The following is a 16,095-nucleotide window of genomic DNA, read 5'->3' as shown; positions in this document are numbered from 1 at the left end:
GAACAATTTTAGAATTACAATATTTAATCGTTGATCAACTATTACATGTTGTTAATGTTTGTATGTTAATATTTTAAACTATTTTTTATTTTCTATTTTAATTTTAGTTCATTCAAGTTTTAGTAATTTTGTGTTTTATTAATGATGTCTATATAGTTTTATTTTATTTAGCCTTTTTTAAGTTATTTTAGTTCTTCAGCTTGAATGAAAATTTTGCTTTGGTAAGTAAATAAAAAATAGGGACCAGATTTACTAAACAGGGCAATTTCAAAACCGCACCGATGGGCATGGAAATTTCTGTGGATGATTTGCTGACAACACGCAAATGAAAGAACACACTCAACATCTCATTTCATATAGACTAACACAAAATACCAAGTGAAGTGCAAATTAGCGTAGTCACAAATATGTAAAACCGATGCTCATCAGGTGCAGGTCATATACTTATGACACAGGTGCAAAATAGTTTAAGGCATGCTTTTTTGGGGTGTTAAATAATGGCACAAATACCAGTAATTTGATGAGTGCAAACGTTAGTAAATCGCAGTGCAGGATTCATTTTAATACTCTCCTCCCATAAATTTTGCGTCTGGAAAGGGAAACTCCTACAAATTAATATTTAATAAGTTCAGGTGCAAAAATAACTGTCCACGCCTTTTCATCACTATTTTTTCACTGCACGTTTTTAGTAAATCCTGACAGTACTGTTTTAACGCCAAAAGATGGTTTGCGCTGGTGCAAGTTATTAGTAAACCTGGCCCTAGGTTTTTTAATATGTTAATGTTAATATTTGTTTTATTTCAATTTATTATTATTATTTTTTCGTTACCAATGATAACCCTGCGGTGATATAATATCTTACTGTGGTCATACTGCCCATCCCTAACAGATTTGTTTAATTCTATTTAAAAGCATGTTCATGCAAGAATATTCATGCATCATTACATGACTATGAACAACATTGTCCTGCATGTTACTAACTAGTTTTAATACCTTATCAATAAACTTAAAAAATCCAACAGAGGCCTTGATGGCTTGAGGATCTCTCCTTGTCTCGGGTTTAAATACAGTTCCAGCGATCCGTCTCTGATCTCTATTTTTGCTTCTCTTTGTATCCAGGATAAGAGGATTAATCTGAGTTTCCTGAGACTCTTCCGGGCCGCCCGTCTCATTAAACTACTACGACAGGGCTACACCATTCGCATCCTGCTCTGGACCTTTGTTCAGTCCTTTAAGGTCAGAAATTGAACTTTGACTTACTTGGACAGCTTAGACAACATTCTCAACAATTCAAGACAATTGTTTGTCTGTAAAATAACTGTATTTTGTCCTCAGGCCCTGCCGTATGTGTGTCTCCTCATTGCAATGCTCTTCTTCATATACGCCATCATTGGGATGCAGGTGAGATTCCAGCAAGCTTTAAAAAACTCTCATAAATGTTACCCTTCATGCAACCTTTCCATCTGAGATCTCATCACCACAGATGCTACAATCATCTCCCTTAACGTTTACAGCTTTAACGTGATAGATTATTGATCTTGGGCTTATTGAATGACCACAGTCATCTGTAAAAAGCACAGGCTGTTTTGCATGGGCAGATGGTGTTTTTCATTGGAAAGCTTTATAGGCTTTATGAAAAAGGAGCCATTGTTCCAGTCTTTCGGTTGGATCTCATTTATAAGTTTGATTGGACGTTTAAGGACGCGCAGGCAATCTCCTAGATTGTGTTGGAAATGATGGCGTCTGCCATCTAGTAGATTAGGACTGCATTGTAAATCAATGCTAATTGTATCCTGTAAGACTGGTGAAGCAACATCATCAGTAAGCCATGTAATAAACTGTTTGCTTGGAACTCTTACTGCCAACTCAATGTTTGCTTCATCATTCAGCATAAAACATGCTTTTGAAACAGTTTTTGCAATCTTTCTAGTACTTTTTTAGTATGATTTGAACTGTAAGCATATTAGAGCCATGAATCAAGTTAAGCTTTATTTATATTATGTGATATGCTGTTTTAAAAGTTTGGGGTCAATAAGACCATCCATTCATTCAATCAATCAATCAATCAATCAATCAATCATGTATTTATTTAAGATTATTTTGGGTGTAAATGCTCCTTTGGGTGTAAATGGATAAGACCATCCATTCAATCAATCAATCAATCAATCAATCAATCAATCATGTATTTATTTAAGATTATTTTGGGTGTAAATGCTCCCTCTCTGGTATTCCTTGCATATATTATGCAAAAGTTACAAAGTCTACTGCCTTTAGATGGTTATGACAAGATAATTGGACATAACTTTTTACAAACTGACAGACAAGTCAGTTATTTCCGGAATAAAAAAAGTGCACTCTCAGCACTGGGTTTAATATGCATCATTTGTGGCAGAAAAGTGTATAAATTTATTATTTGTATTACTATATGGATGCTACTTAAAAAGACTGTGTTCATCCATGGATGTGCTTTTGTAATGTATGTGGCTGACAGATTATTGTGATTTGTTTTACTGCCTGTCAGTGCATTGCAGCTCTGTAGATTTGAGTGAGTCGGTGTGTTTGTGTGCATGTCTGCTGTCTGACATAAAACTAAAAAAATCATAAGCAAGTCACACTTTATGGAAAATGTGTATGTGGCCTTGTTAATACTGCAGATGCTTACTGTCACATACCCTCCAGGCAGTCTGTATTATTGACACAGTCCCTGCAGGTATTCTCATGCAGCCTCAATAGGAAAATGCACACACTGCACTATGTAATTCTCAGCCCATCTTCACCAAAAATACTTGCATTTTTTGTAATGTATGCAAAATTAGAATGCTGATGTGCTTGTCTCTCCATGGTCAGGTGTTTGGCAACATCATGTTGTCCGAGGAGTCAGCTATCAACATCCATAATAACTTCCAAACCTTTTTTCAGGCCCTCATGTTGTTGTTCAGGTAAAGTCATGTTTGATCTGTTCAGTCGTCTTAAAATATGAGCTCTCACAACTGTTACAAATTAGTGCAAGTGAATCTAAAGTTTCTGACTCTTTCTATTTATATGTTTCAGGAGTGCAACAGGGGAGGGTTGGCATGAAATTATGCTGTCTTGTCTGAGTGAAAGGCCATGTGACCGTGACTCTGGATATTCTGGAAAAGAGTGTGGCAGTGACTTCGCTTACTTCTACTTTGTTTCTTTCATTTTCCTTTGTTCCTTCCTGGTTAGTGGAACAAATCACACAAATTCAAAAAAGACTTCTGAATGACTGCTAAAAATTCAGCAGTGCCATCACAGGGAATAAATTACTTTTTTTAAATGGATTAAATAGAAAACAGCTTTATAATTTGTAATAATATTTCATGTAATTGTTTTGCTGTATTTTTGATCAAATAAATGCAGCCTTGGTGAGCATAAGTGCTTTCTTTTAAAAAAAATTTTTTAAATAAATAAATTAAAACTTAACCAAAGTGTTGACCCCTAATGTATATGCATGAATGAAGCACAAAACATTAAATTGCACAGTCTAGCAACTTTCATGAGTGCAAACTTCCTATAAGTAACTATAATAAACTTCCTAGCCAATAAGACACCACTTGCAAAAATAAAAATAAAAGCAATCTGTTATTATACAGATTTTATTTTTTCATTTAATTGAGATTTCTTCTCCTGTTTTACATAATTCTTTCTCTATCCTACAACCATCAGATGCTGAATCTGTTCGTCGCTGTCATCATGGATAACTTTGAGTACCTGACACGTGACGCTTCTATTCTTGGGCCTCATCACCTCGACGAGTTCATCCGTGTTTGGGCTGAGTACGACCCTGCCGCCTGGTGCGTATAACTCCTCCACGGTGTCGCTGTCAGTTAGTGCCACTTTGAAAAAAAATTGACAGCTCGAGACTAAGTGGTTGAAAGACGCCAGCTTAAGAGGGTACGCCACTGGCACTGTGTCTGATTTACTCAGAGCCTTAAGTCACAAGAATCCCATCTTATTCTGTGACCATGGTTAACATCAAATCCTCAAGCTTTGTCTATGCTGAGGAATGCAAATCTTATCCTCTGCATGCCATCCACTTTTAGTCTATCTTGAGCAGAACGGATTTGAAGCCTATCCTCTCTGTCAGTGTAATCCATTTTTAACTTGAAAACGCACAGCTGAGAGTAGCTATCTCAATAAGCATGACGTCTTTAGATATTGACGGAATGTGGAAAAATGTATTAAACTCTGTGTCTTTTTTAACCCATATCTTATTTTTTGCAGCGGAAGGATACACTATATGGATATGTACAATTTGTTGCGTGTAATCTCGCCCCCTCTTGGCTTAGGAAAGAAGTGCCCTAATAGGGTGGCATACAAGGTTTGAAAACACACCTTCCCTTTAGGGGGCGGTGCTGTGAAAAGTAAATGCCCATAAAATGCCTGAAAGTGCTAATGTCTGATTGGATTATACTCCCCCTCTTTCCTTACTAATTTTAATATGGGTAACCATGGTAACCAGGAAACAAAGCCAAATGCTGAATCCCTCATCCCAAACTAATCCCATATGTTCACTTATCATAAATATTGATGCACTAGAGCAGCTTTTATTTGCTCTGCTTAAAATTAGACCAAATGTTAGCTTTGTTCCTGAGTATCTGATTGGTTAGCCGTGGTGCGTCCTAGCATGCAAGGACAGAAGCTCCAGACTGCAGCCCAATCCCGTCATGCCATGTTCTTCATCCCTGGATCCACTGGTAGCATGTAGCTTTAAAAGCAGGCGTGATCCATCCGTCCTTCTGAGACTGGATGGTATCGGATACCCTTGACCTTGCTTCAGAATCCTTGATAACAATGTTTTTTTGTTTTCTTCCTTTTTTTCCCTTTTTTCATTCACGTCACATTTTCTTCATGTTTCCCACTACTCCTTCCTTCTCCTTTTTGTTGTCTGTGTGACCTTTGAACTCATCCCTGTGAAGTGGACGCATATCCTACCTCAATATGTACGAGATGCTTCGCCACATGTCCCCTCCACTAGGTTTGGGAAAGAAATGTCCTCCAAGAATCGCCTATAAGGTAGATCCCACCCCCTGGCTTTACCTTAGCTCCTCCTCTGTCCTCTCATTGGCTGATGTGGCTGTCAGTCAGTGCTCTAATTGTATAAGTGTTTTTGTGTGTGGCTTTGTATTGTGCTCTTTTTTTTTTGTTTGTGCCTTTTGATCTCACTGATGGATGATAATAAAAACTATAGAGTTCCCTACTATAAAAATACATTTATTTCACACTAATATATATAGTTCAAATCTATTAGCATATTTACTAAAAGTTATGGCTAAACTTTATTTGGAGTACTACTTGTGCACAATGCACATTTCTTAATATTAAGACTAAAATGTGTTTAATGTCACTATTGATGCAGATTATATAATCTTTGAATAAAGCTGGTCTTTAAATGCAAGATAATTGAAGTGTACCTGAAGTATACTTGCAATAGTTCCACTTTTGCACAATCAGATATATACGTCAGTATATCTTTAGTTGGACTTCCACACAATTAAAGTGCAATAAGCACAAAAAATTAGTTGTACCAACTTAGCAGACTTTAAGTATACCAGTTTAGTTTGCTAAAAGTACAATTGCAAGGTATTTTTATTGAGCACATAAATATATACATGTGATTGTTGTATGCTTAGCATGAAAGACATTTATTTCAAATACATTTTAGATTATTTATTTTTCACTAGTGTTGATAGAAAACTTTTTGTCTTGAGACCGCCCTGAGAATTCTGTCTACATAGGCAGCTCAGTAGATTTCAAAACAGAACAAAGGTACACAGCCGAATAAATAGGCTACACAGTCAGCACTCAATTTCATCTGCAGCAGTACTAAAATTGTTGCAGTCTTTGTCTTTTACTGTATAAAAGAAACTAAGGAAGTGAAAAATCTAAATATATTAAAAACTGAATCTCAAGCGTAGATGGTACAGGGCTGCCTGTTTTGGTCATAGGCCGTTCTGCCACTTTCAGAGCTGCCTCCGAGTCAATAAGTTTACACACCCTGTTCCAGCTGTCTGAATGGGTAACGTTCAAGAGATGCGCGTTCGTGTCTGTCTGCCGAGCCACTCTCTGAGGCCACACAGTCTGCGTGCGTGAAGGCTTGAGGATGCAACGTTCTCCTGCAAGCTCTAAATAGAACAAGCCCCCACTTCCCCTGAGTTCAGAGCACTGAATCAACAGGGAGGAAAGAAAGAAAGCTTGCTGTAGATGTGTGCTCAGTGGAGCGTCCTTTCCCCTTTTCATTGGTAGTTGTTGTGGAAAGATGTCTATGCTGGCCTTCGTACTTTGATGAAGGCAGAGCATTGTCCCTGTGCATGATGTTACACTACTTCATGCTACATCACAGAAACAGATCCATTCTCTGTTTATTTTGCATCTGTTTTTTCTTTTAAACACTATAATTAATTCTTAATGTTAATGTTAGTGTTAATGTGTGAAGCCTCTACTCTGGCTTTTTGTGGTTGGTGCATTTGTGGCTATTGGTTTTGGTTGGTCAGCATGTTATCTTTTGTCGCTCTTTGGTCATCATCCTTTCTGAAGGTCATCGCTGACTTTGTAAAAAAAAAACCTGCCCATCAACACCTTACAGTTCAGTGCACATGAACTAGTGCATTTGCATTCTCTATGTGGACAGTAGTCATAGCTGCCCCCATGCAAACTGTCAAATATTTATTACTGAGACCTCAAAACAAAGGATAAAGAATATTATGAATTAGATTTTTCAAAGTCTGTATTTTACTCCCAATTGAAGTCTCAGCAGTTTTTGCTTAAACCTGCTAAAAGACACACAAAAAGCTCAAAGTGTTAATATGATCTTATACATTGTCAGGTTATTAAGCATAATCATTGTTAGATTGTTTATGTAATTGCATTTACTGAGAAACCTGTGAACCTCCAATAATGGCTAAAGCTCACACTGTTCTCAGTGTGAAAAAAACAGCTTTACTGTCTGCTAACTGGAGAAATGTGGAAAAACATCTTCCATTTCCAACATCACTTATCCTCTGCATGAAATATAAACACTCTCTCTTCATCCTCTCATTTAGATGTCCTGAAGAGACAATTTGTGTGCTGAGATGAGAGTTCGGGAAATGACTATTGATGAAAGGGAAATTACATAGACCAAGTCGCTACTCTCCCTCAGCATGCAACTTTCTCCTGTCGTTTGTTATGATCATTTCCGTATCCTGCAGTCGTGTGATATTAATCACAAACTATCTGTGTCCGTGACTCCACAGCGGTTGGTGAGGATGAACATGCCCATAGCTGAAGATAGTACGGTTCACTTTACCTCCACTTTAATGGCACTAATCCGGACCGCCCTGGAGATTAAACTGGCATCAGGTGAGTGTCTGCTTGGAGCCCTCAGGACTAGTCACTGGCATTTGTCAAAAGCTCCTTGAACTGTCCATCTGCTCCAGCAGCGATTTTCACCAGTCACTGCTCTGTTCCATCAGCCTCATTTAATTTAACACTCCACCATCTTTAAAAGTGTTACAAGTTAATTGAATGATGCTTTCCCTGCTGACTTTGACTTTTATTTTACCTTTTACTTGGTGCAAAATATGATTAAAGAATAAGACAACATCCATCTTGAAAAAAAAAAATTATCATGTGGGGATATTAAGGATAAGAATTATGAAAGACTGTTAGATACTGTGGTAATGCTTTAGTATAGGAATCAGTTCTAACTATTAACTAGTTGCTTATTAGCATGCCTATTAATGACATATTGCCTGTTTATTAGTACTTATAAATCACAAATTATGCATAATCATATTCTACATTCCTAATTCTACCCAATACCTAAACTTGACAACTACCTTAGAAACTTTTTCAAGGCAAAAGTTTTTCAAGGCGAAAGTTGATGGTTTGTTAATAGCTAGAATTGAATCTTAAAATTAAGTGTGATTGATACTGTTAACATTGTGTATTTTTTGTAGGAGTTCTGGCTCAGAGGCTTTGTGATGCTGAATTAAGGAAGGAGATAAATAAAATTTGGACTAACTTGTCTTCAAAAACAGTGGACCTGCTGGTGACACCTCATAAACGTAAGCCCTGCATTTAGAAACTCTTGCTAAAGTAATGTTGATTTTGGTTTAGAAAGCAATTCAAATGAATATTAAATCTTAATTAAATGCTCATTGGAGTTTGAGTTTTCATTAACAGGATTGATGACATTTTTCGCCCTGGTTTTGCTTGTGACTTCTGAGCTTTCGGTGCCACCTAGTGGACATCGGTTTTCTCCCTGCACTTCTGTCCATTTTATATTTCATGTGCATTTCACTCTCTCTTAGATAATGAATTGACTGTTGGGAAGGTCTATGCTGCTCTCATGATTTTCGACTACTATAAGCAGAACCGAGCCAAAAGACTCCAACAGCAGCAGGCTGCACCCGGCACACAGGTAGAGGGACTACAAATAACTACATTTATCTGTAGAATTCTAATTATAAGATATAGATTAAATAATATAAGTTATTAATTTATAATGTAGTCCTTCTGAAAGTGTTGTATTTTGTCCCTTAGAGTAAAGTTGGAGTTCTCTTCAGACCAATGCTTCCTCTCACACATTTGCACGATCAGGAGCCACTAGTGCTGAAAGCCCCACCCTCTTCTCAATCAGATACCACACCACAGCCAGATGCCCCGCCCACATCCTTTAACCTGACTAATGGGGATGCAGTGTGAGTGTTCTACCATTCTGATCTTTATAGTACTACACTTTACATTACATTTTTTATTTTTATTTTACTGTATGCATGTCACAGACAAAGCCAGAGCAGTGCCATGAAAAAATCTCCATCTGGAGACATACCTCAGGAAGTCACACAGGAAGCAAACAGAAGGCCTCTCCAACGGGGCCAGTCGGAAGATGTGCCAAACACATACAGATCTCAGGTGATTTGAAGTCCTGTTTAAGTTACGTGTGTCAGACATTTACAGGTCAGTTAAACAGTGTTTGTTTTGTCTGGCTCTGTGTGTGTTGCAGGAATTTGTTGAGATGACTGACATGGAGAATGACTCTGATGTGGGCGGGTATCCTGTGCTGGAGGGTCACGGGAGAGCTGCCTCCATGCCCAGACTCAACGCTGGCTTTCAGGTAAACATCTCCTATCCATCATGGCCATATGAGTTCATTCTGGTGGGATTTGAAAATAACTGCTGTCCAGCCTTTGTTTCTTATTCTGACTAAATTAATTCCTGCAAAGAAAGAGGCAGCTGGAGGACGTCTGTGCGCAGATAGAGGGAAGAGTAGTGAATGGGTAACTGTATGAGAGAAGAGATGAGTGGAGGCAATAGGGAGGGTGTATTAATGAATGCAGAGAAGAGGTGAGGAATTCAAGCAAATGAATTGGAGGAAGTCAGATGAGGTTATTTACTGTATACTCCAATCTCCACTGAGAGACACATTTATTCTCTTCAGTTCAGTTGAGTGTGTGTGTGTGTGTGTGTGTGTGTGTGTGTGTGTGTGTAAGTGAGTGAGTGAGTGAGTGAGTGAGAAGAGGGACTATGCAAAGTTAACATACAGTATGCAGAACTATATATATCTTTGTTGTAATTAAATTCTTTCATTTATTTTAAATTGCACTGACAAAATTGGTGCAGAAACAACTTTCACTCATCAACTTTCACATCTTTAAATAGCTTTTTTACAATTTAGATATACGCAAAATTGAATTTCAGTGTTCTTTTAGTATTTTTATGTAGTATTATAGTATTAATTAATATTTTGAATAAACTTTCATTTGTTTTCAGTTTTTTTAATTTTCGATTTTAGTAAAAGTTATTTTTCCACCTTATTGTTCTTGTCATTTTAATTAGTTTGCAGTATTTAAAAATGTGTATATGTATATACTATATTTATGCTTTATTTTTTCAGATTTTTTTATTTAAATTGTATTTATTTTCTTATTTAAGCTTAAGTAGTTCAAATAAGTCATTTAATTTCATTTCAAAATTTAATTGTTGTATTTATCAGTAATAACACAGATGAAGTTCTGTTTTTGTATGTTTCATATTGAGTTTTTCCTTGTTAACTTGTGAAATTATTTGATGTTGCTTTTTATCTGTAAATTTATTTGTGTACATACTTGGTTTGTTTTGATTTTATATTTTTGCCACACCGCTAATAGACCCACACAGTCTCCAGCATCCTTGTTATAATGTCTTGTCTTTAGTCTCTTCCTGTCTTGTCTTGTCTTGTCCTGTCTTGTCTGTCTCTTCTTTCTCTCCAACAGTCTTTATAACATCAAACTCACTGAACTCATTTCTCCACCTTTTATTTCAACACAATCTCTAATCCAGCATCCCTAATTTGTTTAGGCACCCGTTTTCTGACCATACTGGACCTTGATATCCAGAATTTTCATACACATCACTTGTTACTCTGTCTCTCTTTTGTGATCTCTCTCCTCCTGTCTCACTCTGTTACTGTGTCCATGAGTGCCACAGCTGTGTGCCCTGCTCTCCTCACCTATGTGTCCTCTTCCTCTTCCCGTACAACAGCGGAGCCACTTACGCCACACCACCGGAACGTATCTAGCAGTATGTACAAGTGTGCCACCTGCAATCACTCTCCCTTACTCTCTTTTTGTCCCTCTATCTCTCTTTGCCAGCCACACCATTTCTATGTTGGCTTGTGTGTGCTTTATCCATTCCTGCTGTTTTAGAGTTCACACTCTTTTAAGATACCAATAAACTTGTATAAACACAATTCATATTAGCCTTGTGAGGTAAACACAAAACTAACATGCACTACAAAAGCCATGTATAGTAGGTCATCACTGTGGGTAACTATTTTACTAATGGAATAGATTAACCACAGTTTAGTTATAGGAATACATAAAGCAAGTACTAAAATGTGGTGCTTATTTTATCTTGGATGTCGTTTGGTGCTAACTGTAAGTATGAGTGTGTTTCATTTAGTGGGTTGTGTATCATTTTGATTAGTGCAGTCCTCTCTTCACATATCTTTCAGCCATATACATGATCATTATCATGTACACTAATGTTTGTGTAAAGATTAAAAAAAAAAGTTTTTGGAAGAAGTATCTTATACTAACAAAGGCTGCATTTATTTGATCAAAAATACAGTAAAACCAGCAATATTATCAAATATTATTGCAATGTAAAATAACTGTGTATATTTAGGGATCTTTGATTAATGGAAAATTAAAAAGAACATTTATTTTATAATAATAAATTATGTTTTTACACTCACTTTTGATCAATTTGATGCATCTTTGCTAAATAAAAGTATTACATTCTTTCAAAAGAAATTGCAATTGGGGGGAATAAGAAGGGAATAAGTCTAATGATTTTACAATCAACCACTGAAAACCTCATATTCCATATTCAGTGGATTGATTCGTATGGACTTTGTGCAGTTCAAAAATAAACTTTTCAAGCTGTTTAAACTGTGAGAAGAGGGGACGCACTGCTTCTTAGAGGTTTTGAACACTTTTGCCACTGAGTGGCACTAATGAGTTTTTGTAGAAGACTTACAAAGGTAAAAATTCCAGTCATCACCAAGGAGTGGTCACAGACTCTCTAAAGAATCTGGACTATAGTGACAATTTAACATTTAATGAATATCTTTTTGATATTGTAAATACACATGTATACCTGCTGTATAGTATCTAGAGATTAACAGCAACAGTTAAGCAAGAAAAGCACCAGTGACTCTTTATAGATCAGTGACCGCTGCTTGGCTGTGGATAGTTCATGCAGCAACTATTCCAGCCGTCTAGTCCGTGTGTAAGAGACGATTCGATGACAGCATTCAAACAGTAGAGTGTTTGCATCGAGCGTGACGGTGTTCCACTGTTCTCCGATGTGTGCGTGTGTCCGCAGGAGCGGGCTGAACGTCGCTCTTTAGTGGAAGTGTGTTTTCATGCTCAGCTGGTGTTGTGTGTCTGTTGTGACAGGTCTAGTGCTCTGAGACTCTTGTCATTCTAGTTCTGTGCTAGACATGTGTCCTCTCCTTAATCCCCTTTCTTCGTCTTTCACACGTTAACTCGCTTTATTTCCACCACACAGCCTATTGCAGACGTGAGTCCCATGCGGCGGTCTACGTCCTCATTGAATCCTCAGAGAGGGGTGCGAGAGGTCAATCTGAGCGATTATGACCTGGAGAGGCCCAAAATGGCCCCGGGCCAGACCCTCACTCAGGAGAGAGAGAGGGAGAGAGCTCATCATCATCATCACCATCATCATCACCGCTGCCAGCGGCGCAGAGACAAGAAGCACAAATCACTGGATCGAGCCATCAATGAGGAGCAGCCTCCCCCTGCAGGTGGGCTCGATTTTCCTTTCTCATTCATTCTTTTAAGCCTTTCAGCACATCCATGTGAAAGAAAATAAGGAAATTTACAGAGCACAAAAATGCCATAGAGTGGACCTGTTTGATTTGGGCTAGTAAGAAACCACCTAGAACAGTGGATCTCTCTCGTCTTAGTTGTCTTACATTTTTTTAACAATATTTAAAAGACCCCTATAGAATATTAGTAGAACAGTAACTATAATGTATATTTACTATATTGTTAACAGAAGCAGTGATTTGGAATTTAAAGAACTGAATGTTCTCCAATAAAAACTATAGTTATTAGGGGTGGGGGGCATCTTAAGAAAATGTCACTTTAGAACTAGTAACGAAGGAATGTTGAGTATTAAAATACAGTAAAAAAATATTATACTGCATATAATACAGCATTCATTCTTCACTATATACATATATATAATATATATATATATCTCACATATTCACTATAAAAATTATATTTGGCCCTCACTCAAAGCTATTTGTTTTGGAAAAAAATAATAGATGAATACCTGATAGATTTACCCAAAATGACTTATATCTTGTGTTTAAGAGACATCAGAGCCAGCGAACTGACCCAGGTGAGGCTGCTCTCAGCGGGTTCATGAGCTCTGAACGGCACCCTGGAGCTCTCATCTTAGAAAACATTGAAGCAATTTTTCAAATAGACATTATCTTGATTAAAAACCAAATATTTGAAGTCTAAACAACTTCATTCTCATCGAAGTAAACTCTTAAGACTACATTCCATGACAGAAAATCAGTGTTATTTTTTTAATTGTAGTGGATTTGGGGAGTGATACAAACGATGAAATGGTTGGAGTTCTGTTATTACTAGAATATTGCACTCCTCTCAGCCAATCAGATTCAAGGACCAGAAAGAACTGTTGTATAAAATTAAATAATACAACAGATTTTATGAAATCACCTAGAAGCCTCGTTGCTATGCAGTTTTATATTATATTATATTATATTATATTATATTATATTATATTATATTATATTATATTATATTATATTATATTATATTATATTATATTATATTATATTATTAATTTGGTATAAAATGTGACATTTGTTATATATAGGTACAGTATGTTGAGGATTATGAAGAAAAGTATTAGTTGAAAATCAAAGCTTCTTTTGCTTAGCACACTGATGTAAATTCTTTTAAGGATTACAGTGCTCAGGTTATCGAGGAAAAAACTCTTAATTGCTCTCTGAAGCACTTTGGTGTAGGATTTACATTGTCAACCTCTCTCTTTGACTTCAAGTGGGGCTTACAAACCATTACTAGAAAATGTGCCTTTGAACGGATTGATTTTTTGATTTTTGTTTCTTGGCCAGTTTGTGGCATGACTGGGAAAAGTCAGCAGTCGGAGAAAGCAACTTGTGGTTGCTCACGAGGAGAGCGCTCTCAGGATGACAAAATGAACCACCAATTACTTCTTTATTACATGATTCCTTCTCTTTCTTTCCTGCTCCTCTCATTCTGTTCTTAGAAACACTGGAACACAAACATGTTTCTCAGCTGGAGTCTGGCTCTGCTGTTAATAGATCAGTCAGCTTTGACTGAGTTGAAACAGAGCAATACATCAGTCCAGTGAAAGTTCATTTTAGTTGGGTGTGTTTGTACTCGGATTTCAAACAAATACAGAAACCCACATACATCTTCCTCTACGTGTTTTTGTTTTCTCTGTAGTCAAAGATCACAACAGCATCAAAATGCAGGGCCCACACATTCACACACACAAGTCACCAGCTCTTTGGTGGTGATGTATAAGTGCCCTCTGGTGTTTTGAGTTCATAGTGGTTTTTGGTTGGTGCTGGGCAGCAGTGACTAATGTTTACAGACCATTTAAATGGCCCCAGTGTGTGGATACATTCATTTATAGGGGGAGAATATAAGCAGAGAAAATTAGAAAACAATAATTAATCATTTAATTTAATTTGAAATTACACATTTTTGAGTAAACAAACAACCCAAAATTTCATCTTTGTCATGACAGGAATAATTTTGATTTTAAAATATATTAAAATAGAATATGATTATTTTAAATTGTAATAATATTTTAGAGTATTACAGTTTTATGTATAATACATACAACCTTGGTGATCATAAAATACTTTTTGCTCCAAAAATATTACACATATATTTTTTATATTTTGAACAGTAGATTGTTTGTCATTTAATAGATATACTAAATAATTTTTATTTAAATTGTTGTAATTTTTGCACTACTTAAATCACAAAACAACCTCAAAAATAATGATTGATTTTTAAGTACCCCTCTCTGTCTTCCATTTGTTGGGCAAACAGATCCCGCTCATTTGTTTCACTGACAGTCCCACTTTAACTTTCTCACGCCACTGTTGCTATGTTGAGCCTGTCACAACACTAAAACAAGAAAGGTTTAAAAGAGCCACAGAACATCATATTTGAACATTTTAAAAAATGCACAATTTAACTGTGAATAGGATATGGCTGATTAATATGTCTGATGTATTTTTATATACAACAGCAGATCCAAACACTGAGTCACTGCCTAGGGAACGAGCACGGGAGCGAGACCGCGGCCGTTCTCACGAGAGGAAGCACCATTCATCCTCAGAGGTGGAAAGGAAGCAGCGATACTACTCTTGCGACCGCTACGGCAGCCATGAACAAGGCCACAGCATGTCCGCCGGGCCCAGCAGATCCACATCGCCAGGAGAACCCCATGACCCAAACAGGCTTAAACAGGTCCGGTGGATTCCCTCAGTCGCTCTAGCTTCTGCACTTTGCTGTGTGGTAATGACTTACTCTTTCTCTTCTCTCCATTGTGTTTCAGGGAGTTAACACTGCTAAAGGAACTTCAATCGTTCATACCTCAGGCACTAGCACACCCTGCCGCGGGCGTAGACAGCTCCCACAAACGCCCCTTACCCCTCGGCCTGCTGTTGCCTACAAGACTGCCAACTCCTCTCCAGTCCAGCTCAACACTGTCCAGTCTACAGGGCCCTGCCCCACTCGCCTTAGTCGTGGCCTGTCAGAGCACGACGCCCTACTCAGCGGTAGCACCCACCGCCAATCTCCCGTGCCTGTCACTCGTATCGGCTCTGACCCCAACTTAGGTCCCCTCCAGCAAGACTCGCACTTGTCTGAATCGGATGACTTCCACGATGCCTTGAGCACGTATGGCACAGGCCGCTCCCCTAGGACTGCAGCCTCCATCGCCCACACTTCCACGCTGCTGTCGCGCAGCCAGAGCGGAGTTCCCAACGGGTATCACTATTCCCTCGGAGTAAACATGGCGCCTGAGTCGAGCGGTAGAGCATCTGGAAGCTACCAGGAGACTGAGAGAGATGACTGGTGTTAGCATGATTCAATCTAGCGTGAGTTTTATCATCTTTGCCCTAAGAGGAGGAGCCAAGTTTTGGAGGGAAACAAGAGTTCTTTCTGCAGTTTACACTATTACAACTGTTTAACATCAGCTTGAGCCAATATGATTTTATAAAGGTGTTCCTCTCTTGTTTACAGACGTCCTTGTTACTGTTTGCGAAAGTTGTGGCAAAGATGGAAAGAACTTGGAGGTCTTGATAGGATTCAAACTGAATAGTTTAGCCTCAGGTGGCTCTCCCCACCTCTGTTAATTTCATTAGGGCTGATTCCACAAGGGTCACATGCAGGGAGATGGTCACATCAGCTGTGCTTGTGATCAAGACCTCAGACCTCAGAGAGGAAGACCCCCAAAAACACAAGCTATGGTGAAAAC

At 37.8% G+C, this 16,095-nt stretch overlaps 1 protein-coding gene across 1 annotated transcript in view; it reads left to right on the top strand.

Moving 5' to 3' along the window:
* cacna1bb (calcium channel, voltage-dependent, N type, alpha 1B subunit, b) overlaps positions 1 to 16,095 on the top strand; it is a 137,908-nt gene that overhangs the window by 118,808 nt on the left and 3,005 nt on the right. Inside the window, exons 34-49 of the mRNA XM_059526108.1 lie at positions 1,120 to 1,236; positions 1,336 to 1,401; positions 2,848 to 2,939; positions 3,052 to 3,202; positions 3,688 to 3,815; positions 4,941 to 5,037; positions 7,257 to 7,362; positions 7,962 to 8,069; positions 8,316 to 8,425; positions 8,548 to 8,705; positions 8,790 to 8,919; positions 9,011 to 9,121; positions 10,528 to 10,566; positions 12,061 to 12,316; positions 14,863 to 15,083; positions 15,172 to 15,715. Coding sequence (XP_059382091.1) covers positions 1,120 to 1,236; positions 1,336 to 1,401; positions 2,848 to 2,939; positions 3,052 to 3,202; positions 3,688 to 3,815; positions 4,941 to 5,037; positions 7,257 to 7,362; positions 7,962 to 8,069; positions 8,316 to 8,425; positions 8,548 to 8,705; positions 8,790 to 8,919; positions 9,011 to 9,121; positions 10,528 to 10,566; positions 12,061 to 12,316; positions 14,863 to 15,083; positions 15,172 to 15,699 — 2,418 coding nt within the window. The 3' untranslated portion in view covers positions 15,700 to 15,715. The remainder of the gene's footprint in view (positions 1 to 1,119; positions 1,237 to 1,335; positions 1,402 to 2,847; positions 2,940 to 3,051; positions 3,203 to 3,687; positions 3,816 to 4,940; positions 5,038 to 7,256; positions 7,363 to 7,961; positions 8,070 to 8,315; positions 8,426 to 8,547; positions 8,706 to 8,789; positions 8,920 to 9,010; positions 9,122 to 10,527; positions 10,567 to 12,060; positions 12,317 to 14,862; positions 15,084 to 15,171; positions 15,716 to 16,095) is intronic.

This window comes from Carassius carassius, chromosome 36 (assembly GCF_963082965.1).
Source record: "Carassius carassius chromosome 36, fCarCar2.1, whole genome shotgun sequence".
Classification (NCBI taxonomy): Eukaryota; Metazoa; Chordata; class Actinopteri; order Cypriniformes; family Cyprinidae; genus Carassius; species Carassius carassius.
The sequence above is the reverse complement of the archived record's forward strand: the minus strand, read 5'-3'. Positions and strand labels throughout refer to the sequence as shown.